The sequence below is a fragment of the Bombina bombina genome, chromosome 3, assembly GCF_027579735.1.
Source record: "Bombina bombina isolate aBomBom1 chromosome 3, aBomBom1.pri, whole genome shotgun sequence".
In the NCBI taxonomy this organism is placed as follows: Eukaryota; Metazoa; Chordata; class Amphibia; order Anura; family Bombinatoridae; genus Bombina; species Bombina bombina.
This window is the reverse complement of record NC_069501.1, coordinates 1,151,796,082-1,151,820,255: the sequence shown is the minus strand read 5'-3', so window position 1 is coordinate 1,151,820,255 and position 24,174 is coordinate 1,151,796,082. Positions and strand designations below refer to the sequence as shown.

General features: G+C 39.8%; 1 protein-coding gene across 2 annotated transcripts in view; it reads right to left on the bottom strand.

Moving 5' to 3' along the window:
* The window catches only part of EXPH5 (exophilin 5), a 262,162-nt gene that overhangs the window by 40,043 nt on the left and 197,945 nt on the right, over positions 1-24,174 (bottom strand). For both annotated transcript variants that reach the window (XM_053708543.1, XM_053708542.1), the window contains exon 4: positions 9,745-9,802. In XM_053708543.1, the coding sequence (XP_053564518.1) occupies positions 9,745-9,802 (58 nt within the window). The remainder of the gene's footprint in view (positions 1-9,744; positions 9,803-24,174) is intronic.

The window sequence follows — 24,174 nt, the reverse complement described above, 5'->3', positions numbered from 1 at the left end:
GAGTCTATTCCAAAAAAAAATGTATTGTAAAAAAAAAATAGATAATCCCTTTATTAACCATTCCCCAGTTTTACATAACCAAAACTGTTATATTAGTACACTTTTTACCTATGTAATTACCTTGTATCTAAGCCCCTTTTCAGTTCTTTTGAGAGACTTGCATTTTAGCTCCACAGGAGTGAGCACAATGTTATATATATGGCACACATGAACTAGTAGTGTCTAACTATGAAAATCTGTCAAAATGCACTGAGATAAGAGTAGGCCTTCAAGGGCTTAGAAATAAGCATATGAGTCTACCTAGGTTTAGCTTTCAACAAAGAATACCAAAAGAACAAAGCAAATTTGAGGATGAAAAAAAACGAAAAAAAACAACAAAACCAAAAAAATAAAATGCATGGGTAATTTTCAGTTGCCCATGAGCAAAACCAATGTTACATTAAAAAAATATTTAGGCTTGCTCTGTAATAAGTCGAAAAATGTTGCCTGGAGTTTATAAAGTCCTTGTATCTTTTGAATTTGATAACTGAAAAATGACCCCGTAAATATGATGATTTTTTTTTCTTCTTTCATGATTCAGATAGAACATACAATTTTAAACAACTTTCCAATTTACTTCTATTATTAAATTTTCTTAATTTTCGTGTTATCCTTTGTTGAAAAGCAATAAGGTACTTGTCTGCATTACTATATGGCAGCAGTTTTGCAACAATGTTATACATTAGCTCTTGCTAATGTATAACTAGATGGCAGCACTATTTCCTATCATGTAGGTCTCCAGACATGTGTACACTACCTATCTAGATATCTCTTCAACAAAGAATAACAAGGGAACAAAGCAAATTTGATAATAGATGTAAAAAGACTATAATGGTGTTTTTCTGTTAAAAAAATCATTAAATACATTTTTTCTAAAGGATTGTGATCCCTATGTGTTTAACCCCTGAAAAGGGTTTAAACACAGTCAAAGTCAGCTCAGAGCAGCAATGCACTAGTGGGAGCTAGCTGACCAAATTTATAAATGACAATGGCAAGAGGCCAATAACAAGAGACATATATGTGCACCAATCATCAGCTAGCTCCCAGTAGAGCATTGCCGCTCCTGAGCTCCCCCATGTATGCTTTTTAACAAAGGATACCAAGAGAACTGAAATAAACTGAAAAATCTTTGCATGCTCTGTCTGAATCTATCTATCTATCTATCTATCTATCTATCTATCTATTGGGTACTTGTAAAGCGCCAACTAATCACCCTTGAGGGTCTCAAGGCGCTAAGGGAGGTTGAAAAGAGGGGGGCTAAGGGAAGAAGATTCAGTCGAAGAGCCAGGTCTTGAGGTCCTTCCTGAAGTTTGTAAGAGAGGTGGATTGTCTGAGGTGCAGCGGGAGGGTGTTCCATGTCTTTGCTGCCAAATAGGAGAAGGATCTTCCTCCAGCTGTTGTTTTCTTGATGCGGGGGATGACTGTGAGTGCTTGGTCGGTAGAGCAGAGTTGTCTGGAGGGGGTGTAGAAATTGACGCGGTGGTTGATGTATTCGGGACCGATGTTGTAGAGGGCCTTGAATGCGTGGGTTAGGAGCTTGAAGGTTATTCTCTTGTTGACGGGGAGCCAGTGCAGGTTCCTTAGGTGTTCGGTGATGTGGATATGGTGAGGGATGTCGAGGATGAGTCTGGCCGAGACGTTCTGGATGCATTGTAGTCATTTCTGGATCTTGATGGTGGACCCGGCGTAGAGTGCATTGCCATAGTCCAGTCGACTACTGATGAGGGCGTGGGTGACAGATTTTCTGGTTTCGGTAGGGATACACTTGAAGATTTTTCGCAGTAGGTGGAGTATGTGAAAACAAGTCGAAGAGACGGTGTTGATTTGGTGGCCCATGGAGAGTGATGAGTCAAGGATGACACCTATATTTTGTGTGTGGTGTGTTGGAGTTGGAGGGTGTCTGAGGGCTGTGAGCCACCAGGAGTTGTCCCATGTGGATTTGGAGGGTCCGAGGAGGATTTCGGTCTTGTCAGTGTTGAGTTTGAGGCGGTTGTTGTTCATCCAGGTGGCGATTGCTGTCAGTCCTTCATGTTTTTTTTGGCGGTGGCGGGGTCTCGGGCGAGTAAGATGATTAACTGGGTGTCGTTGGCGTAGGAGACGATGTTGAGGTTGTGTCGTCGGAAGATGGTGGAGAGAGGGGCCATGTAGATGTTAAAGAGGGTGGGGCTGAGTCAAAAGCCTTGGGGTATGCTGCAGCTGATTGCTGTGGGATTGGAGGAGAAGGGCGGGAGTCTGACTTTCTGGGTTCTGCCGCCGAGGAAGGAGGTGATCCATTCCAGGGCCTTATTGCGGATTCCGGTGTCATGTAGGCGGGTGAATAGGGGGCTGTGGGCTACAGTGTCGAATGCAGCTGAGAGGTCTAGGAGGATGAGGGCGGTGGTCTCTCCTTGGTCGAGCAAGGCGCGGATGTTGTCTGTGGCGGCGAGGAGGGCGGTCTCGGTGCTATGATTGCTCCTGAAACCGGATTGGGAGGGGTCCAAGATGTGGTTGGTCTCGATGTGGTCAACAAGTTGTGCGTTAATGGCTTTCTCGATTACTTTGGCTAGAAAGGGGAGTAGAGAGATGGGCGGTAGTTTTTAGGATCTTTGGGGTCTGACGTTCGTTTCTTCAGCAGCAGTTTCAGTTCCGTGTGCTTCCAGTCTGGGAAAATGCCGGTTTTGATGGAGCAGTTGATGGTGCGGCAGAGGCAGAGTTGGTGGGCGAGGGTAATGCCCGCTATGTTGAATATGTGGTGTGGGCATGGATCTGAGGGTGCTCCGGAGTGGATTGATTTCCTGATTCTGAGTGTGTCCTCCGTGGTGAGGGGGATCCAGGTAGTCCGTGGATGGTGGGGGGGGGGTGGGTTTGGGTGAGGTGTCGGTGGGGGTGGGTGGGCCTTTGGTGAAGGGGGAGTTCCGGAGCTCGAGGCTGTTGTAGAGGTTGATGATCTTGTGGTGGAAGTAGGTAGCGATGTTATCGCAGAGGTTCTGGGAGGGTGGGATGTTGTTGGTATCGCTGTTGGGTTTGGAGAATTCTTTGATGACTGTGAACAGCTCCTTGCTGTTGTGGGCATTGGCGTGAATTCTGTCTAGGATGGTGGTTTTCTTTGTGGTTTGATGAGGTGGTGGTGGGTGGTGATGGCTTCTTTGTAGGCGGATTTGTCCGAGGGGGACTTGCTGAATCTCCATGTTCTCTCCAATCATCTGCAGTGGTGTTTGGAATCCTGGAGGGTGGTGGTGAACCAGCTGGCCTTGTTGGTGGGCTGGCGGCTGGACAGTTTCTTGAGGGGGGTGAAGGTGTTGGCGCAGTCTGTGATCCAGCGACGTAGGTGGCGGGTGGAGGAGTTTGCGTCAGTGGAGGTCGCTGGGGGGGATTTGATCAGGGTGGAGTACAGTTGTTCTTGGGTGATGTTGTTCCAGTTTCTGCGGGGCGGGTGGTGATGCTGGAGGTGCGTGGTGGGTTTGTTGAAGGAGAAGTGTATACAGTGGTGGTCAGTCCAGTGGAGTTCGGTTATGTGGTTGACTGAGATGTGGTTGCCTGCGGAGAAGATTGGGTCGAGGGTATGTTCGGCTATGTGGGTTGAGGCATTTACAAGTTGCTTCAGTCCGATGGTTCCAAGGTTTTCCAGGAGGTTAGTGGTGTTGTGGTCGTTGGGCTTGTCTAGATGGAAGTTGAGGTCGCCGAGGAGGATGTAGTCCTTTGAGGCGAGGGCGTGGGGTGCAAGGTGGTCGGTGATGGAGTCGCAGAAGGCGGGACGAGGTCCTGGAGGTTTGTAGATGAGGGTGCTGTGGAGGGTGGTGTTGGGGGTTGACCTTGATCTTGAAGTGTAGATGTTCCCAGTCTGGTGAGTGATCATAGGAGGTGGTTGTGACTTGGATGGAGTGTTTGTGGATGATGGCGATGCCTCCTCCAGGTCGGTTGCTGTGGTCTTTGTGGGAGATTTTGCAGCCGTTGGGGATGGCAATGGCGATGTCTGCCGCTGATGTGGGGTTGAGACAGGTTTCGGTGAGGAAGGCGACGTCAGGGGAGGTGGAGTCTAGCAGGTTCCAGATTTTGATGGTGTGCTTGTGGATGGAGCGGGTGTTGAGGAGGATGCAGTTGAGGTTCTTGCGGCTGTTTGTGTGAGGGATGTTTGGTAGGTTTGTGGTGGGGAGGGAGGTAAAGAAACAGTAGAGTATAATTAGAAGCGCACTAAAAAGAAGGCTGGGGCAGAATAAGAGTGAAGTATGTCCAATGCTTGTGATGTTGCTTCAAACCTATAATGTGTACAATCATGTGTGTCCAAGATATCTAAATGGATATAGCATTAGGTGTAATTTAGAACGCTGTATCTTCTAAAATATTTATTTAGTCTATGTCTGTTAAAATATGTTTTGAAACAGTTTACTAGTTCCAAAATCTGAGTACAAATTAACAATGTTATAGTACATAACATGGATCCATGTAATACAATAAGCTATGAATTTAAAAATATATGTAAAATAGATAAAAACAGTACAATGGATAAAGAGCAATACAATAAGATCCTAGAAAATGTTCAAATAGTCCCAGAGAAAAGTCTGTGATAGAAGTCTATGATAAATCCGTGTTGAATCCTAAAGTGATGTTGTGCCAAAAGTAGATGAATTCACTGTGCAAAAAATATAAAATTTTTTTTTTAAAATGATGCCTTAAAACTGGTGAAGAAAGTGCAAAAAGTGAAAAAATAAGATGAGAAGATGAAACGAAATTGGGTTAAAATTACTCAAAAAGTGCAAAAAATGCAAAGGATTGCAAAAATGCAAAAAGTACAAAATATAAAAATATAAAATTACAAAAGTGTAAAAATATATAAAAAAGGCTTATATTATAATTCCAGAAGTGGATGGTAGGGAATCCTACTAGAAGGTGTTGATTTTCTCAAAGAAGATCCTCCTATGTGTGATAATTCTGAAACCTAAAAATAGAGGAACAGTTGCAGCAGGTGAATGGTCCTCTGGTGTTCGTCGGGGATGCGAGGTGGCATGCTGATGATTTACCGGTGTTAAGAGAGAGGAGGGTGCTGGCGTCATAGCGGTGCAGAGGTTATGGTTTGTGGCGATGCGTGCAGTCCAGGCGCGGACGGGCGCTGACGGGCTTGCCTTTGGCGCACCCTCAGCGTGTCCGCAACTGAAGGTATATAGAGGGGGGAGGGTTTAGAGCAGGGAGGCGGGCGAGCAGCGGCAGAGGGGAAAAGAAAATTCAGCAGGGCAGGGAGTCCCAGAGGGGACTGAGAAGATGCGGCAGCGACCGCAGGTATATAGAGGTGGGAGGCGGGCGGGCAGTGGCAGAGGGGAAAAGAAAATTCAGCAGGGCAGGGAGTCCCAGATGGGATTGAGAAGATGCGGCGGCGACCACAGGTATATAGAGGTGGGAGGGGGGAGGGTTTGTAGCAGGGAGGCGGGCTTGCAGCGGCAGAGGGGAAAAGAAAATTCAGCAGGGCAGGGAGTTCCAGAGGGGACTGAGAAGATGCGGCAGCGACCACAGGTATATAGAGGTGGGAGGGTTTGGAGCAGGGAGGTGGGCGCGCAGCGGCAGAGGGGGAAAAGAAAATTCAGCAGGACAGGGAGTCCCAGAGGGGACTGAGAAGAAGCGGCAGCGACCGCAGGTATATAGAGGTGGGAGGGGGAAGTGTTTGGAGCAGGGAGGCGGGCACGCAGCAGCAGAGGGGAAAAGAAAATTCAGCAGGTCAGGGAGTTCCAGAGGGGACTGAGGAGATGCGGCAGCAACCGCAGGTATATAGAGGTGGGAGGGGAGAGTGTTTGGAGCATGGAGGCGGGCGCACAGCGGCACAGGGGAAAAGAAAATTCAGCAGGGCACTGAGAAGATAAAGTTTAATTTTTACTTTCATGCCCCTTTAAGTATAGGGCCATATTTCACCCATTAATTAATTAATAAACACCTAGATTACAAGTTTTGTGTTGCTGCTTGTAACGCTGAAAATATGGCATTTGCAGCGTTAAAACAGCACTGCAGCTATTACAAGTGTTGTTAGTATAGGTGTACCACACACCTTTTAGCCTGTACCGCAACGTCAGTCCCGCACCCGTAAAAATTATGTTTTTTCATGTGATTCCCATAGCGCCGTTATTACGAGTTTTGCGGTACGGCTAAAAAGTGAGCGTTACAGCCTAAATCGACAAGATCTGTACCGCCATCTAAGGTCAGTAGTTATGAGTGTTACGCTACAAATCTGTAACATAAAACTCATAACTAAATTAGCCAATAGAATGAGAGCTGCTTAAATCCTATTGGCTGATTTGAATAGCCAATAGAATTTTAGCAGCCCTAATTCCTATTGGCTGATTCAAATTTTTCAGCCAATAGGAATGCAAGGGACGCCATTTTGAATTGCGTCCCTTGCATTGATGATTCAGTGTACGGCGGTGACCGTATGAAGAGGATGCTCCATGCCGAATGTTTTCAGGATGGACCCGCTCTGCGCCAGATGGATGAAGATCGAAGAGGCCGCCTGGATGAAGACTTCTTGCCGCATGGATGAGGACTTCGCCGGCTGGATGAAGATAGAAGAGGCCGTCTGAATGAAGACTTCTTGTTGCATGGATGAGGACTTCGCCGGCTGGATGAAGATAGAAGAGGCCGTCTGAATGAAGACTTCTTGCTGCATGGATGATGACTTTGCCGGCTGGATGGATCCTTCAAGCGGGACTTCAACAACTGTAAGTGGATCATCGGTTGTTTTTTAAGGGTATTTTGGGTAGGTTTTTTTTTAGTTTAGGGTCTGGGCAGTAAAAGAGCTAAATGCCCTTTTAAGGGCAATGCCTATACAAATGCCCTTTTCAGGGCAGTGGGTAGCTTAGGTTATTTCTGTGCTCTACATATGATTGTTGCTGCCTGGTGGATATAATATTGTTCTCGTTCCCCGCAGGCAGGCATTCATTCAATTGTTGCATGCTGCACCTCACAGCCATTTGGTTGCTGCCATTCCACAAAAAGCCATATTGCTTTACATTTGAACGGAGGGAGACTGAATTGAGGGTAATACCGGAAGTTTCTACCTGCTGTGTGATCTGAAGATCGAAACCACCTAATCTATTATCCATACTCTGAGAGTGCCTGATACTTACCTCATATGTGATTGAGGTTAAACCAAGTAAGTGTACATCTGATAGGGGGAGAGAGATTATATCCCCATTTTTGGCACAAGATATCAAGATTAAAGGACTTTATCTGCTCTGTATTTTTTCTGATAACATTTTGTAATATTTATGCATTTATACATTTTATATTTTTAAAGAGTGTATCAATTTTTGTATATATAATATACTGTTAGGATCAAATTATATGTCCGCTAAATATAGATTCTCAGGTTTACATATATATCAATTGGGACCTGTAGAATTTTGATTTGTACAGTGTTTAATATGAATTCTGTACTGTTTAGGATTATGATATAATACATAGGGACATTATTTTTATGCTTACAACTTTTATGTCCAACATCTAAATCAGGTTGTATATGTGATCTCTTTGATTAAGCGCTATCTCCAACTCTTGCATTTGTATTTGTTACTTTGATAAGACCTTGGGGACTTATCTACTATTTGGCGATTGGCTGCATAGTCTTTTAGCTCTTATTACACCCTGTTATATGTGATATTTCTCACCAGTAGCGCTTTTGGAGCTTAAGTGTGGACCTCCTAATATTTGTACTATTAGGTTATTTTAGATAGTTTTTTTATTTGGGGGGTTGGTTGGGTGGTGGATTTTACTGTTGGGGGTGGTGTTTGTATTTTTTTTTACAGGTAAAAGAGCTGATATCTTTGGGGCAATGCCCCACAAAGGCCCTTTTAAGGGCCATTGGTAGTTTATTGTAGGCTAGTTTTTTTAATTTTGGGTGCGCTTTTTTATTTTGATAGGGATATTAGATTAGGTGTAATTGTTTTTATTTTTGATAATTTGTTTGTTATTTTGTGTAATGTATATTTTTAGGGGGTGTTTTTTTTTTTAGCAAAAGAGCTGTTTATCTCAGGGCAATGTCCTACAAAAGGCCCCTTTAAGGACCCCCCAAAAAGCCCTTTTAAGGGCCCCGGTAGTTTGGTGGGTGGGGGTTTGTATAGTGTTAGGGGGTGTTTGTATTCTTTTTGGAGCAAAAGAGCTGTTTATCTCAGGTCAATGCCCACAAAAGGCCCTTTTAAGGTCCTTTGGTAGTTTGGGGGGTGGGGGTTTGTATAGTGTTAGGGGGTGTTTGTATTCTTTTTGGAGCAAAAGAGCTGTTTATCTCAGGGCAATGCCTTTTAAGGGCCCTTGGTAGTTTATTTTAGAATAGGGTTTTGTATTTTGGGGTGTTTTTTTGTAAGGGTATTAGAATAGGATTAATCTTTATTTTTTTTGGATAATTTTGTTTGTTTTTTTGTAATAATAGGTTTTTTTATTTTTTGTAATGTTAGGTTTTAGTGTAAGGCAGCTTAGGTTTTATTTCACAGGTAAGTTTGCATTTATTTTAGCTAGGTAGTTAGTAAATAGTTAAAATAAATACAAACTTACCTGTGAAATAAAAATAAAACCTAAGCTAGCTACAATGTAACTATTAGTTATATTGTAGCTAGCTTAGGTTTTATTTCACAGGTAAGTATTTAGTTTTAAATAGGTATTATTTAGTTAATAATTGTAAATTTAATTTAGATCTAATTTAATTATGTTAAAGTTAGGGGGGGTTAGGGTTAGGTTTAGGGGTTAATATAGTTTAATTTAGCTTGTTGTGATGTGGGGGGGCTGGTGGTTTAGGGGTTAATAGGTTTATTTAGTTAATAATTGTAAATTTTATTTAGCTACATTTTTATTATGTTAAAGATAGGGGGTGTTAGGGTTAAGTTAGGTTTAGGTTTAGGGGTTAATATAGTTTAATTTAGCTTGTTGCGATGTGGGGGGCTGGCGGTTTAGGGGTTAATAAATGTAGTATAGTGGCAGAGATATCGGGAGCGGCAGATTAGGGGTTAATAATTTTATTTGGGTAGCGGCGATATCGGGAGTGGCAGATTAGGGGTTAATAACTATAGGCAGGCGTCAGCGATGTTGGGGGCAGCAGATTAGGGGTGTTTAGACGTAGGGTTTATGGTTTAAACAGTATTTTTATTTCCCCATAGACATCAATGGGGCTGCGTTACGGAACTTTTGTTTCCGCGATCACAGGTGTTAGTTTTTTTTTTTGGCTGTCTCTCCCAATTGATGTCTATTGGGAAATTGTGTACGAGCACGTCTCAGCAGCGCTCTGATTGTGTGCGGTATGGAGCTCAACGCAACCATATTGCACGCAAAAGGCGTATGTTTGAAAACTTGTAATAGCAGCACTATAGGAAATTAAATAACGTAACTTTTGTTGTGTTCATTAATTTGTCCATAGCGCTAAAAACTCATAATCTAGGTGAAAGTGTGTTGCTGATAAACTGTGAAAATGACAGTGATTGCATCAACATAAGAAAAAAAAAAAAAAACATTTACAGCCATTAAATTGCTTATAATTGTCAAATGATAGATTGTGCTCAACCCAATATTATTTTTCTTTCTAACAATGCAAATCATATGCACCTTATCTTCCAAGCAATACATAACAATTACACAATCTTCCGTAACCACTAACGCTGCTATTCTGAGATTCCCTTACAAAACCGTTTCCCTTTATATTGTGAATACTGTATCCCTACACTAGCACGTGTCTTCTGCTCAGTATATACACAAAGCACATACCTTTTTCTTTTCTTCGGTATTGCTAGGTATTTCATTATTTGTAGAAAAGATGCCATGTCTAAGAGAGTAATAAAAAAGAACATAGTGTTACAAAAATGGAATGATATGAATGTACCATTTCTCATTAGAAATGCTAAGTATAATAACTCGACCGGATCGGCACTTGTATTATTTTTATACATGCGGTTATCGGTAACATTCGTGAAGTAGCAAATATGAAAACAATTTTAATTTTGTTTTTAAATTAAATGCAAAAATGTTCTCTTTCTCAGCATTAAAAGTAAATTATAGTTTATAATTCTCTTCCATTAAAAATATAATTTTTTTTTCCCCAGCCATAAAATATATTATCAACCATTAGAAAGAAACACAAGAGATCAGGTAGTTTCCATTGCATCAGAAAAAGTATATAGAACATTACTTATAACAATCCCGTTTAAAGATAAAATACTTCATTTTTTAATCTTCCTTGCATATTTTAAGAAGAACAAAAAACCTCCATATGGAGGTTCGGCTGGCACTGCAGCAATTTTATTTTACATAAAGTCAGCATCATCCTTTGCAATATTATAACATTTTAACAAACGCTCCGATTTACCATCACTAAAAATCAAGTGGAGGTTCAGTGATCATATAGGTAACAAAAGGTGTTAAACTTACCCTTTCTATGCCGATGCACATAGCTAAACTCAGCGGCTCCGACCACCCACGGCACAAAGGTCTCCTTCAAAGAGGTGAAATTGTCATTGTCACCTCTAAACCAATAGCCATGCGTGTCAGCTGACAGGTTTCTGTATGCACGCACAGGTATTGGTTTAGAGGTGCAAGCAGCACCTCATTGGTAGAAGACCGATATGCCGTGGGCAGCCGGAGCCGCTGAGTTTAGCTATGTACATAGGCACAGAAAAGGTGAGTTTAGCACACTTTTTTACCTTTATGATCACTGAACCTCCACTTTACCATCACTTTAAAGGGACATGAAACCCACATTTTTACTTTCATGATTTAGAAAGAGAATGCAATTTTAAACATCTTTTGAATGTACTTCTATTATCTCATTTGTTTTATTCTCTTGATATTCTTTGCTGAAAAGCATATCTAGATATGCTCAGTAGCTGCTGATTGGTTGCTGCACATAGAAGCCTCGTGTGATTGGCTCACCCATGTGTATTGCTTTTTCTTCAACTAAGGATATCTAAAAAATGAAGCAAAATAAATAATAGAAGTAAATTGTAATGTTGTTTAAATTTGTATTTTCTATCTGAATCATGAAAAAAACATTTTGGTTTTAGTGGCCCTTTAAGCTATCTAAAGCACAAATTAATTGCATAATTGTACATAGATTATCAATATGTTTTGCACAAATTTACATTGAATCAAACATAATATTAGCTAATTCGCTAAAAGTAATTGTAGAACTTTTATTTATTTTGTTTAAATGAATGAATGTCAATAACTATACACCGTTACATAACATTTTACAAATCCATTACATTTCCAATATTTCTGTGTGGACTCCTAAGAAGTTACTACATCTGTAGACTAGACTATGGATTGCAGCGCTGTAACATTGCTCTCCTAAATAAATAGGCCAGAATTTCATGCAAACTCCAAGAATCTCTACTGCAGATCATGTTAAATAGTGCTACATCTCTAATCTCTACATTTTGGAGAATTCTAAACTCCAACACACATTTCTAAGATGGAATTGTCTCAGAAGAGTTTTGCGTTCTCCAAAAAGAAGAGAAATCTGCCATGGGTGGCCAGAGTCGTTGAGTTTAGTGCTGTGCAACGGCACAGAAAGGGTGAGTTTAGCACTCTTTTGTTACATATCTCATCACTTAAACTCCACTTGATTTTTAGTTTGTTATACGCTTGGATTTACCATCACTTACCATCAGGTTTGATTTGCTTCTTGGTAAACCCTATTTCCAGAGAAAATAGCAATAGCTTTTTCCAAGGGGTTGGTAACTTTTCCCCCTGACTAGTAAAGTAAAATTACATTTTTCCATTCCTGTGTATAAATCTATATCTATATCTAAATTGTTAATTGCTAAGCTAAACATGACCAGTGGCTGGCAGCTATACACATATACCACTTGTGACTGACATAGAATAGGAAATGTGAGAGGTTAAAGGGACATGAAACCCAAAATGTTTCCTTCAGGATTCAGACAGAGCATACAATTTTAAAACAACTTTACTTCTGTTATCCAATTTGCTTTGCTTTCTTGGTATCCTTTGTTGAAAATAATACCTAGGTAAACTTAGGAGCTTGGAGATAACTAATGATTGGTGGCTGCACAATATTATTGGCTTACCAATGTGTTTAGCTAGCTCCCATTAGCGCACTTTCAGCAAAGGATACTAAAAAAATGAAGCAAAATTGATCATTTAAGAAACTGGAAACTTGTATAAAAATGCATGCTCTAGCTGAATCATAAAAGAAAATGTTTGCATTTTATATCCCTTTAAAGCTAATTGTGGGGAAAATATGCATAGTCAAATATAGCTTAGACTTATTTCATGTGATATAGATTCCCTCCCAGGGCTTATACCTGTACAGTCATCTGCAGTGAAGAGCTGTCAGTGTTAATGTCAGCAGACATTCCTTGATGCTTGGTGTTGGCTCATATGTCAGTGTTTATTTATATCTACAGCCCTTTCATTTTGTAAATCACTTCAGTCTCCTATAGTCTGCTGCTCTCGTTTTCAGATCTCTCAACTACCTATTATTTATTTATAAAATATTTTACCAGGAAGGATACATCGAGATTTCTCTCGTTTTCAAGTATGTCCTGGGACCACAAAACATTGCATTGATACAATAGGGTACAATAAAATACAAAAACAATAATAATACACAATATATGCAAACATTTAACATAGAGCAGGTACGAAATATTTAATCAACCATGACAGGAGCATTCTGTTTTGAGATATGTAGAGAGGGATCTCTTAAAGGATTTTAGGCTTGGGGAAGTTTTTAAAGTGTGAGGGAGGTCATTCCATAATTGTGGCGCTCTGTAGGAAAAGGAGTATCGAGCTGCTTTCCTTTTGTATTGAGGCAAGCTAAATAATGTGCTGTTATTGGATCGGAGGTTATAGGAGGTGGGAATAGCAGGGGAGTGCATTCTGCTTAGGCAGGGTGGGAGCTTCCCAGAAAGGCTCTTAAATACAAGGCAGGAAAGATGGAGGGTGCGTCTGGATTCCAGCGTCAGCCAGTTTAGTTCTTTTAGCATGTCACAATGGTGGGTCTTATAGTTACATTGTAGCACAAAGCGGCAGAACGAGTTATATAACTTATTTAGTTTATTAAGGTGAGTTTGCGGAGCAGGTGCATATACTATGTCCCCATAATCCATGATAGGTATCAGCATTTGCTGTACATTTGCTATTAATGATGTATTCCTTTCTTGCCCGTGATTTGCATTGTTGTTTTTAGCACTTCAATAGCTTAAATGGACATATCTATCTATCTATCTATCTATCTATCTATCTATCTATCTATCTATCTATCTATCTATCTATCTATCTATCTACACATATAATGCATTATAGTATTTTATTAATGCACTGTTGTTTGCATATAACTATTTGTTTAGCCCCTGCAAAATGATTTAAACACATAGTTATAGCCAGCTATAGTGCAGCCATGCACCCCGGGAGCTAGCTGAATACATATGGTGAGCCAATGAAAAGACAAATGTGTGTAGCCATCAATTACTAGCTAACTCAGTAGTTTATTGTTGCTGCTGAGGATATGTACATATGCTTTTCATTAAAGGATATCAATGGAACAAAGTAAATTTGATAATAGAAATTTAATTTAAAAGTGTCTTAAAATGACTTGCTCTATCTGAAACATGACCGTTTAAGTTTGACTTTTCATGTCCTTTTAAGTATTTTTTTTAAATATGCATGCAACATTATTCAATGCATTGCAAAATATTTTAATACAAAATATGTTTTAAAAGCATTAAAGTGTAGCTTGTTGCAAAAGATTTACCTTCAAAATAAATGTTTACAAGCATTAAAAAGTTGAAATTTTTGTAAAATTTGCAGTTTTGCATTCCAGGGACACACCTCTTGTAAAGCCTCTTGGTTGTTGTTTATCTTATTTTCTTTTCTGTGACTGGCTAGGGACAGATAACCTGCACATATCAACCAATCACTGTGCAGCATGTAGGAGGAACATGGTTCTATATTACACAGTCCAGCCTCTTTGGGGAGTGAAAAAAAAAATACAATTTTAAACTGAAATTACTGGAAAAGCAGAAAAAAAATAATATTAACCCCTTAACGACCACTTGGTTGTTAAGGGTTTTTTGCTCATAATAGAGCGAGTCTCATCGCCAGTAGCAAGAACACTCTTTTATGACCTCCATCCCTTTTGGGCTCTGGCGGCGAGACCACTCTATCAAAAAAATAGAGCCCCATTAAAAGGCAAACATACAGTGTGTGTCACTGGTCGTTAAGGGGTTTACGTACATTGAAAATGTTTTTTTTTTTCTCTGTTCATACTTAAACCATTTATGGGAAATTAAAATGTGAGATTAATATTCCTTTAATGTTTCATTTATAGTTTCTATTCGATCAGAAATGTTACAGTAGGAAGGGTGTAGCTTGAATTTAATATGGATCATTAGTTCAATAAAATAATTTTGCAACACCCAACTATTTTATATCAAAGCCAGTACAGCACATATTGCCTTAATTGTTTATAGGCACAATACATATATTAAAATGAGGAGATGCCTTACATGCTTATGTTATACAAATTAAAATAAATTTAGAATAATAAAATCCTATTAAAAGTTAACATGTTTATAATAAATTAATATATTTTTATCTTAAAGGACAGGAAACCCAAAAAAGATCTTTCATGATTGAGTTAGAACATATAATTTTAAGCAACTTTCTAATTTACTTCTTTTATCTAATTTACTTTGTTCCTTTGGTATCCCTTGTTGAAAAACATACCTAGGTAGGCTTAGGAGATAGTTGCTGTACATACTGTATATGCTTCTTGTCATTGGCTTAATGATTGTGTTCATCTATCTCCCAATGCTGCTACTTCAATAAAGGATACCAAGTGAATGAAACAAAATTGACAATAGAAGTAAATTGTAATGTTGCTTAAAAACGCATGATCTATCGGAATCATGAAAGAAAAAAATTGGGTTTGGTTACCCTTTAATTGGTTTGATAATCATTCAAATAAAGTTTGAATGATTATATGTAAACCTCAATGGGAAATTTTAATCTCAAATTGAATATATTTTGGGTTTGGATGGGCATGTGCTCAGTTTGTTCTGTATAAAAATATCCAGTGGAAGACTAAATAGATTTCATTTTTATGTTGTGTTTTTTTAAGCTAAAATTCCTCTTGAGGATTCCAAGGATGTTTTTTTCCCCAATTAGTGAACTTTGCTGTGAAAACACAGGCCAGAATCGTTAAAGGGACATTCTTATGTAAAGATTACATACCCTGATTTGTAGGTTATGTCATTTTTGTATTAGTGAACAACTTTAACTAGGATAACTATGTGCATAAGACACGCAGAAAGGTTAAACATAATGGGTAAATGCTGACTCTGGTGCTGCAAGCTTGCCATCTCCTGAGGAAGACTTGGCCCGGTGAGCCAATAATCAGCTTGATCCAACAGGTCCCAGCTATGCCCTGCTCCTGAGCGAGACTTTACCTTTGTGTTTAATCACAGCAAAGTGGTTATCAAATTGAATGGAATAAGGAATTTCAATGTCCCTTTAACACTAAGAACATTGATGTTTCCAGGAGGTGAAATCAGAAGTGTATCTAGGATATCACTCTACACTTACATTTAAATGGACATGGAAGGCAGTGCATGCAATTTACTTATTTTATTCAATTTACTTATTTCTCTTGCTATCCTTGGATAAAAAGCATATCTAGATACAATTAGGAGCAGTAACGCACTACTGGTTATTGGTAGTTACACACATATATGCCTCCAGTTATTGGCTAATATTGGTTATTACCAGATGTGCTCACAGACTGAGTATCACCATATAAACAAAGGATTTAAATGGTGGTAAATATGCACTTTTCAGAGAAATTACATTCACTATGCCTTATGGTGACTTGAGTGTTAATGACAAATGCTGCTCTATATTGCCCAGTTTAAAGCAAATATAGCTAAACTGTATATGTTAGATTGATTTTCTTGTGGTATTATTTATTTTCTATTCTATATACCTCTCAGATTATTTTCCTATATATAAATTAAATGAGGTTTGATTGTGGTTAATTTCATGAAATTATGCTTTTATAAACCAATAAAAACATTAAATAAAATTGTAGAACGTGTGAGTTATTTGCAATTTAGAAAAAAAAAGACATATTTAATATGTCTCCACCCTATACAATGCACCATATAGCTGAGCTCTATGTAACGAGGCCAAATGCCCAGACGCAAGTTGTCTTTAAATGTCCTTCCCTGCCTGCAAGCAGCGACGCTAATCATCTGTCAATTATTTCAGTATTCAGGTTTATACTTGCTTCAGTATAGATAGCCCTGTATGGAGACATATACATAAGAGATGCTATTTGTGGTCACATATGGAACATACCACCCAATGGCTTGTGTTCATTTTAAGATTTTTTTTTTTTTAATTTGTACTAACAGAAGAGCCAATGAGAAAGTGAACCTATGCTATATAGAAAGGGATACTTAAAAGGGACAAGAAACCCAAACACTGTTCTTTTGTGATTCAGATAGAGCATATAATTTTAAACAACTTTCCAATTTATTTATATTATCTAATTTGCTTCGTTTTCTTGGTATCCTTTATTGAAAAATAACCAAGGTAGGCTCAGGAGCTGCTGATTGGTGGCTGCACAAATATACCTTATTGGCTTACCAATTTGTTTGGCTACCTACCAATAGTGCATTGCTGCTCCTCCAATAAAGGATACCAAGAGAATGAAGAAAATAGAAGTAAATTGAAACATTGATTAAAATTGCATTCTTTATCTGAATTATGAAAGAAAAATGTGGGTTTCATATCCCTTTAAATCTCTGTTAAAGAAGCAATGTGTTTAAAGTGGGTCTAATATGCACATGAAAAGCAGCAGCAGTTTAACAAATCAATAATTTATTTCCTTTGCATAAAGTTAAAGGGACACTGTGGTAATTGTGCTTACTAAACTGTAAAACGGCATTTGTGAGAAAAAAAATCCATTTAAAAAATCCGTTTAGTTAAAGGGACATACAGGTGTGAAAAGAAAATGCTCTAATTTGAAAAAGCATTTAATTACTGCACTATTTCATGCATATTATAACTATGAATTTAAAGGGACATTAAACCTAAACATTTTCTTTCATGATTCAGACAGAGAATACAAGTTTAAACAAACTTCCAATTTACTTCTATTATCTAATTTGCTTCATTATTTAGGTATCCTTTGTTAAAGAAATAGCAATGGACATGGGTGAGCCAATCACATGAGGCAAATATGTGCAGCCACGAATCAGAAGCTACTGAGCCTATCTAGATATGTTTTTCAGGAAGGAATATCAAGAGAATGAAGCAAATTAGGTAACAGAAGTAAATTAGAAAGTTGTTTAAAATGGTATTCTCTATCTGAATCATGAAAGAGAAAATTTGGGTTTAATGTCCCTTTAACCCCTTAAATGATTACATTTGTACTGAAACCACCAGAAAATTAATGTTTGTACACAACTGTTACATTTATATTAATGTTCATTGGCTTATAGGGACAACAATCAAATTTTGATGGAGAGCAAAAAAGACTCCAAAAAAACTCACACGATTGGTTTCTTAGAAAATAATAACCGTAATATATCTTTAAAAAAAAGCCCTATTTTGGATTGAACTACAAAGACAAAAAATGTAAATCATCTCCCTTTAAATGAGATGCAATCGGCGACTTGAATTCCCCCCCCCATATAACATAAAACCCTCTTAGTGATCTGTAAAATACCTTTATGTTGAGTCAAGTTTACCAAATGTTTTGTTATCAAAGTGGGTAATAAAACAGATTCATTATGAAAGTCTTATTTCTGCCAAACTCTTTTCAGGTATTAATCATTTTAGAAACATGCTATTTAAAGGAATGCGCTTTATGGATATTAAAAGGCTGTCAATCCAAAAGCTAGCTTTGTACAACATTTTACACTCAATAAAAGTAAAAAAAAGTATCACCAAGTCAAGGTATAAATATATTACAATAAATAAAGTGATACAATAACTATATGAGAAATATATATACATTGCAGTCCAGATAGAGCGCTACAGAATTTTACAGTGCTATACAAATAAATAATAATTTTCTTAAAGGGACATAAAACTCAATTTTTTCTTTCATGATTCAGATAGAGCATGCAATTTTAAGCAACTATAATTTTTTCTTCGTTCTCTTGCTATCTCTATTTAAAAAAGCAGGGATGTAAGCATAGGAGCCAGCCCATTTTCGGTTCAGCACCTGGGTAGCGCTTGCTGATTGGTGGCTCCATTTAACCACCAATCAGCAGGCTCTACCCAAGTGCGTTTAAGAACTTTAATCGTTGTGCCTCAATATTTATGATAAAAATAGTACACTTTACAATTTCTTACTCGTGTATTAGAGCAACTCAAGCTTTATGATAGGTGCACACCAGTATTAAAGGGACATAATACTCATATGCTAAATCACTTGAAACTGATGCAGTATAACTGTAAAAAGCTGACAGGAAAATATCACCTGAGCATCTCTATGTAAAAAAGGAAGATATTTTACCTCACAATCTCCTCAGCTCAGCAGAGTAAGTTCTGTGTAAAAAGTTATACTCAGCTGCTCCCAGCTGCAGGTAAAAAAATTTAAAAAAATGAAGAAATGAACAGCAGCCAATCAGCATCAGCAGTGCTGAGGTCATGAACTCTTACTGTGATCTCATGAGATTTAACTTAACTCTCATGAGATTTCATAGTAAGCTTCCTTTACCTGATTGGTGAAATAATATGAGAGTGCACGATGCTAGACCCTTCAGATGTCCCAGGACAAACACACTAAAATGCTGCTTAGAAATCCTTTACAATGGGAGGTGGCTACTGAGGAACTTTTGAGGTAAAATATCTTTCTTTTTTACATAGAGATGTTCAGGTGATATTTTCTAATCAGCTTTTTACAGCTATACTGCATCACTTTCAAGTGTTTAAACATTTGGGTATTATGGCCCTTTAATACTGACAGGCAAACAGTATTCTTGGTATGAAGTACACAGTAAATAGTCACTTAGGGTCTGAGTCTGTATCATTTCAAATATTGTTGTTTAACGTATCGCAGATCACAGATGGCAACAGATTGTATGCAGTAAAAAAAAAATCTCAAAACTGCATCTATCAGGGACATAAAATCATCAGCTCCACCCTTCTGTGTTACTATTATGTGTTCACGTAAAATCCGAGGCATTTTTCAACGTACTCGTCTACATATTGTTATATAAATATCTCTATATTTATATTCAAGACCATTTTGCCCCTTTAAAAAAGATCTCTCAGTTGCATCAATCCTGTATAGAAATGTCATGCTGAGATCCTATATAATGCTTCTATGACAAAGCCCACAATTCAAAAGATTTTCAGCCTCCAAAAAATAGTTTAAAAGACCTTTATTGTTTCATGCAGGGTCCATAATACAGGAACATGACTAAGAACCAATTGCTGGTTTGAAACGTTGTTTGTATTATGGACCCTGCATGAAACAATAAAGGTCTTTTAAACTATTTTTTGGAGGCTGAAAATCTTTTGAATTGTGGAGTATGATGTTGGGACTTGGCTTAAACCTTTTCCCATGCCCCTGAAGTTTGGTGAGAGGTGCTGACTTCCTTTGAAGATTTTCTATGAAAAAGCCATCAGTGCACAGGTAAATGTACATCAATGCGTACTAAGGCCAAGGAAGGGAGGAGATGCTAATTTCATGTTTTTTTTATAGATCATTTTGTAATAATATACATAATAGATTGTATTTTCCCCACACAATTATTCTATCACTTTATTTATTAGATTTATTTGTGATATTTGATTTTGTACATTGTTTATTGTATAAATATATTACAAGATTAGCAAGGAATTCCTTGTCTATGCAGCTTCACCAAAACTACCAGATACATTGTAGCAGGATTTTGTTGTGAATTTATTTTTTAATAATATAGGGAACCACTGAATTAAATGTTACATAGAATGGCTAATCATGAACACCATAAAAAAAGACATTGTAAAGCTTTGTGAAATTTGTGTTTTTTTACCGCTATACTCAGAGGCTGAAGTGGATTTCTGTAAGAAGCATAAATATTAGCACAGTGATTGCTTGATCAGTGCAGGATCTCATTTCTATTTGTCCCTAGCTGGTCACAGAAGGGGTGTTATAAAACAGATGCTGAAGAAGCCTTGGGTTATGTCCCTGGGCTGCTCTGAGACCACAAAGCAATTCAAATGTAACCCCCCATTTATTTGGGATGCACTCATTTTGCAAAACAGAGTAACTGCGGATATATATTATATTATACATAAATAAAAATAACATCAATGTGTCTTTACTTCATTCTCTTGGTATTCTTTGTTGAAAAGCATACTTTGCATATATTGCAACAATGTTATACACTTTTGAGCACAAGGTGACAGCAGTATTTTTTAACAAAGTATAATATTACTACAAACATTGTTGAAAGACTGGTGCCATATAGTGCTTTTCAACAAAGGGTACAGAGAAAATTAAGTAAATGTGAAAGATTTTTTTTTTTTTGTTGTTTTTTTAAATTGCATGCTCAGCCTGAATCATGAAAGTTTAATTTAAACTTTCATGCCCCTTTAACTGGCATTACTGATATTATTGTATAGTTTGTTCTCATCAAACTTCCCCTTATCTGTGCACATATGATATGGCTAGCAGTTATCACAGACAGCAGAAACAGTTATCTGATTACTAATTATTTAGCACTAAGCAACTTTCTCATACTATTGCTGATCATAAGGGGTTGTAAAAATATAATCTATTAATATTGTGGCTTTCTTGTGTGATAGTTTTGATTTTCTGTCCAATACAATATCCTATATAATAAAAGGCCAAGTGTGTTTGTCCGAAGCTGTCATGCGCAGTAGAGACTGCGCCCGAGGACAAACACACCTGGCCTTCCAAATGACTTGGCATCTGGCGTCAGCGTGTGGTGGAGTGGGCGTGGCCGGGTGGGTGTGACATGGGCGGGGCCCTACGTGATGTGGGCGGGAGCTCTAAAGAGAGGGGATAGAGAGAACAGATGAGGGGGATAAAGAGAGGGAGAGAGACAGCAAAAAGGGAGGGGGGAGAGTGCACAAAAGAGAGGGGGAGAGAGACAGCAAAAGAGAGGGGGAGAAAGCACAAAAGAGAGGGGGAGAGCACAAAAGAGAGGGGGAGAAAGCACAAAAGAGAGGGGGGAGAGCACAAAAGAGGGGGGAGAGCACAAAAGAGAGGGGGGAGAGCACAAAAGAGAGGGGGGAGAGCACAAAAGAGAGGGGGGAGAGCACAAAAGAGAGGGGGAGAGCACAAAAGAGAGGGGGAGAAAGCACAAAAGAGAGGGGGAGAGCACAAAAGAGAGGGGGGAGAGCACAAAAGAGAGGGGGAGAAAGCACAAAAGAGAGGGGGGAGAAAGCACAAAAGAGAGGGGGGAGAGCACAAAAGAGAGGGGGGAGAGCACAAAAGAGAGGGGGGGAGAGCACAAAAGAGAGGGGGGGAGAGCACAAAAGAGAGGGGGAGAGCACAAAAGAGAGGTGGGAGAAAGCACAAAATAGAGGGAGGGAGACAGCAAAATAGAGGGGGGAGAGTGCACAAAAGAGAGGGGGGAAGAGAGCACAAAAGAGAGGGGGAGAAAGCACAAAAGAGAGGGGGAGAAGCACAAAAGAGAGGGGGAGAAAGCACAGAAGAGAGGGGGGAGAGGACAAAAGAGAGGGGGAAAGAGCACAAAAGAGAGGGGGAGAGAGCACAAAAGAGAGGGGGGAGAGCACAAAAGAGAGGGGCACAGAAGAGAGGGGGAGAGCACAAAAGAGAGGGGGGAGAGAGCACAAAAGAGGGGGAGAGAGCACAAAAGAGAGGGGGAGAGAGCACAAAAGAGAGGGGGAGAGAGCACAAAAGAGAGGGGGAGAGAGCACAAAAGAGAGGGGGAGAGAGCACAAAAGGGAGGGGGAGAGAGCACAAAAGAGAGGGGGAGAGAGCACAAAAGAGAGGGGGGAGAGAGCACAAAAGAGAGGGGGGAGAGAGCACAAAAGAGGGGGAGAGAGCACAAAAGAGAGGGGGAGAGAGCAAATGAGAGGAGAGAGAGCAAATGAGAGGGGGGAAGAGAGAGAGCAAAAGAGAGGGAGAGAGACAGCAAAAGAGGGGGAGAGAGCACAAAAGAGAGGGGGAGAGAGCACAAAAGAGAGGGGGAGAGAGCACAAAAGAGAGGGGGAGAGAGCACAAAAGAGAGGGGGAGAGAGCACAAAAGAGAGGGGGAGAGAGCACAAAAGAGAGGGGGAGAGAGCACAAAAGAGAGGGGGAGAGAGCACAAAAGAGAGGGGGGAGAGAGCACAAAAGAGAGGGGGAGAGAGCACAAAAGAGAGGGGGAGAGAGCACAAAAGAGAGGGGGAGAGAGCAAATGAGAGGAGAGAGAGCAAATGAGAGGGGGGAAGAGAGAGAGCAAAAGAGAGGGAGAGAGACAGCAAAAGAGGGGGAGAGAGAGCAAAAGAGAGGGAGAGAGAGAGCAAAAGAGAGGAGAGAGAGCAAATGAGAGGGGGAAGAGAGAGAGCAAAAGAGAGGGAGAGAGACAGCAAAAGAGGGGGAGAGAGAGCAAAAGAGGGGGAGAGAGAGAGCAAAAGAGAGGGAGAGAGAGAGCAAAAGAAAGGGAGAGAGACAGCAAAAGAAAGGGAGAGAGACAGCAAAAGAGGGGGAGAGAGACAGCAAAAGAGGGGGAGAGAGACAGCAAAAGAGGGGGAGAGAGACAGCAAAAGAGGGGGAGAGAGACAGCAAAAGAGGGGGAGAGAGACAGCAAAAGAGGGGGAGAGAGACCAAAAGAGGGGGAGAGAGAGCAAAAGAGGGGGAGAGAGAGCAAAAGAGGGGGGGAGAGAGGAGGGAGAGAGAGAGAGAGCAAAAGAGAGGGGGGAGAGAGCAAAAGAGAGGGGGGAGAGAGAGAGCAAAAGAGAGGGGGGAGAGAGCAAAAGAGAGGGGGGGAGAGAGCAAAAGAGAGGGGGGAGAGAGCAAAAGAGAGGGGGGGAGAGAGCAAAAGAGAGGGGGGGAGAGAGCAAAAGAGAGGGGGGAGAGAGCAAAAGAGAGGGGGGAGAGAGCAAAAGAGAGAGGGGAGAGAGCAAAAGAGAGAGGGGAGAGAGCAAAAGAGAGGGGAGAGAGAGCAAAAGAGAGGGGAAGAGAGAGAGCAAAAGAGAGGGGAAGAGAGAGAGCAAAAGAGAGGGGAAGAGAGAGAGCAAAAGAGAGGGGAAGAGAGAGAGCAAAAGAGAGGGGGAGAGAGAGCAAAAGAGAGGGGAAGAGAGAGAGCAAAAGAGAGGGGGAGAGAGAGAGCAAAAGAGAGGGTGAGAGAGAGAGCAAAAGAGAGGGTGGAGAGAGAGCAAAAGAGAGGGTGGAGAGAGAGAGTAAAAGAGAGGGGGGAGAGAGAGAGTAAAAGAGAGGGGGAAGAGAGAGAGTAAAAGAGAGGGGGGAGAGAGAGAGCAAAAGAGAGGGGAGAAAGAGAGAGCAAAAGAGAGGGGAGAAAGAGAGAGCAAAAGAGAGGGGAGAAAGAGAGAGCAAAAGAGAGGGGAGAAAGAGAGAGCAAAAGAGAGGAGGGATAGAGAGAGAGCAAGGGGTGGGGCCGCTGTACTGCAACAAATGGCCCGTGTACACGGGCTTTAGGACTAGTTTAGAATAATTTGACAGGAAATGGTTGTAGATTAAAAGGACAGTCAACACTAAAATTGTTAATGTTTAAAAAGATAGATAACGCCTTTACTACCCATTCCCCAGCTTTGCACAACCAGCATTGTTAGATTAATATACTTTATAACATTGAAACCTCTACATTTCTGCCTGTTTCAAAGGCTCTATTGACAGCCTCTTTAATCACATGCTTTTGTATTTGCTTTTCACAACAGGATACTACTAGTTCATGTGGGCCATATAGATAACAATGTGTTCACGCCCGAGGAGTTATTTAAAGGGACATTAAGCACCTCAAGATATTAGTATAATATAACTTTGCATTATACTTTCATTATTTATTTTGTTCTCCTTTCCTGTAATTTAATTCTGAATATTGTGGACATTCCAATTCATGTTACATATGAAAGTACAGACACAGCTATATTCCACACAGTACAGACATTGGTTGCACATTCTAGTAAGCCATTTACATTTATAGCATTCCTAATTGGCCTCAGCAGAAAAGGTAACCTAGG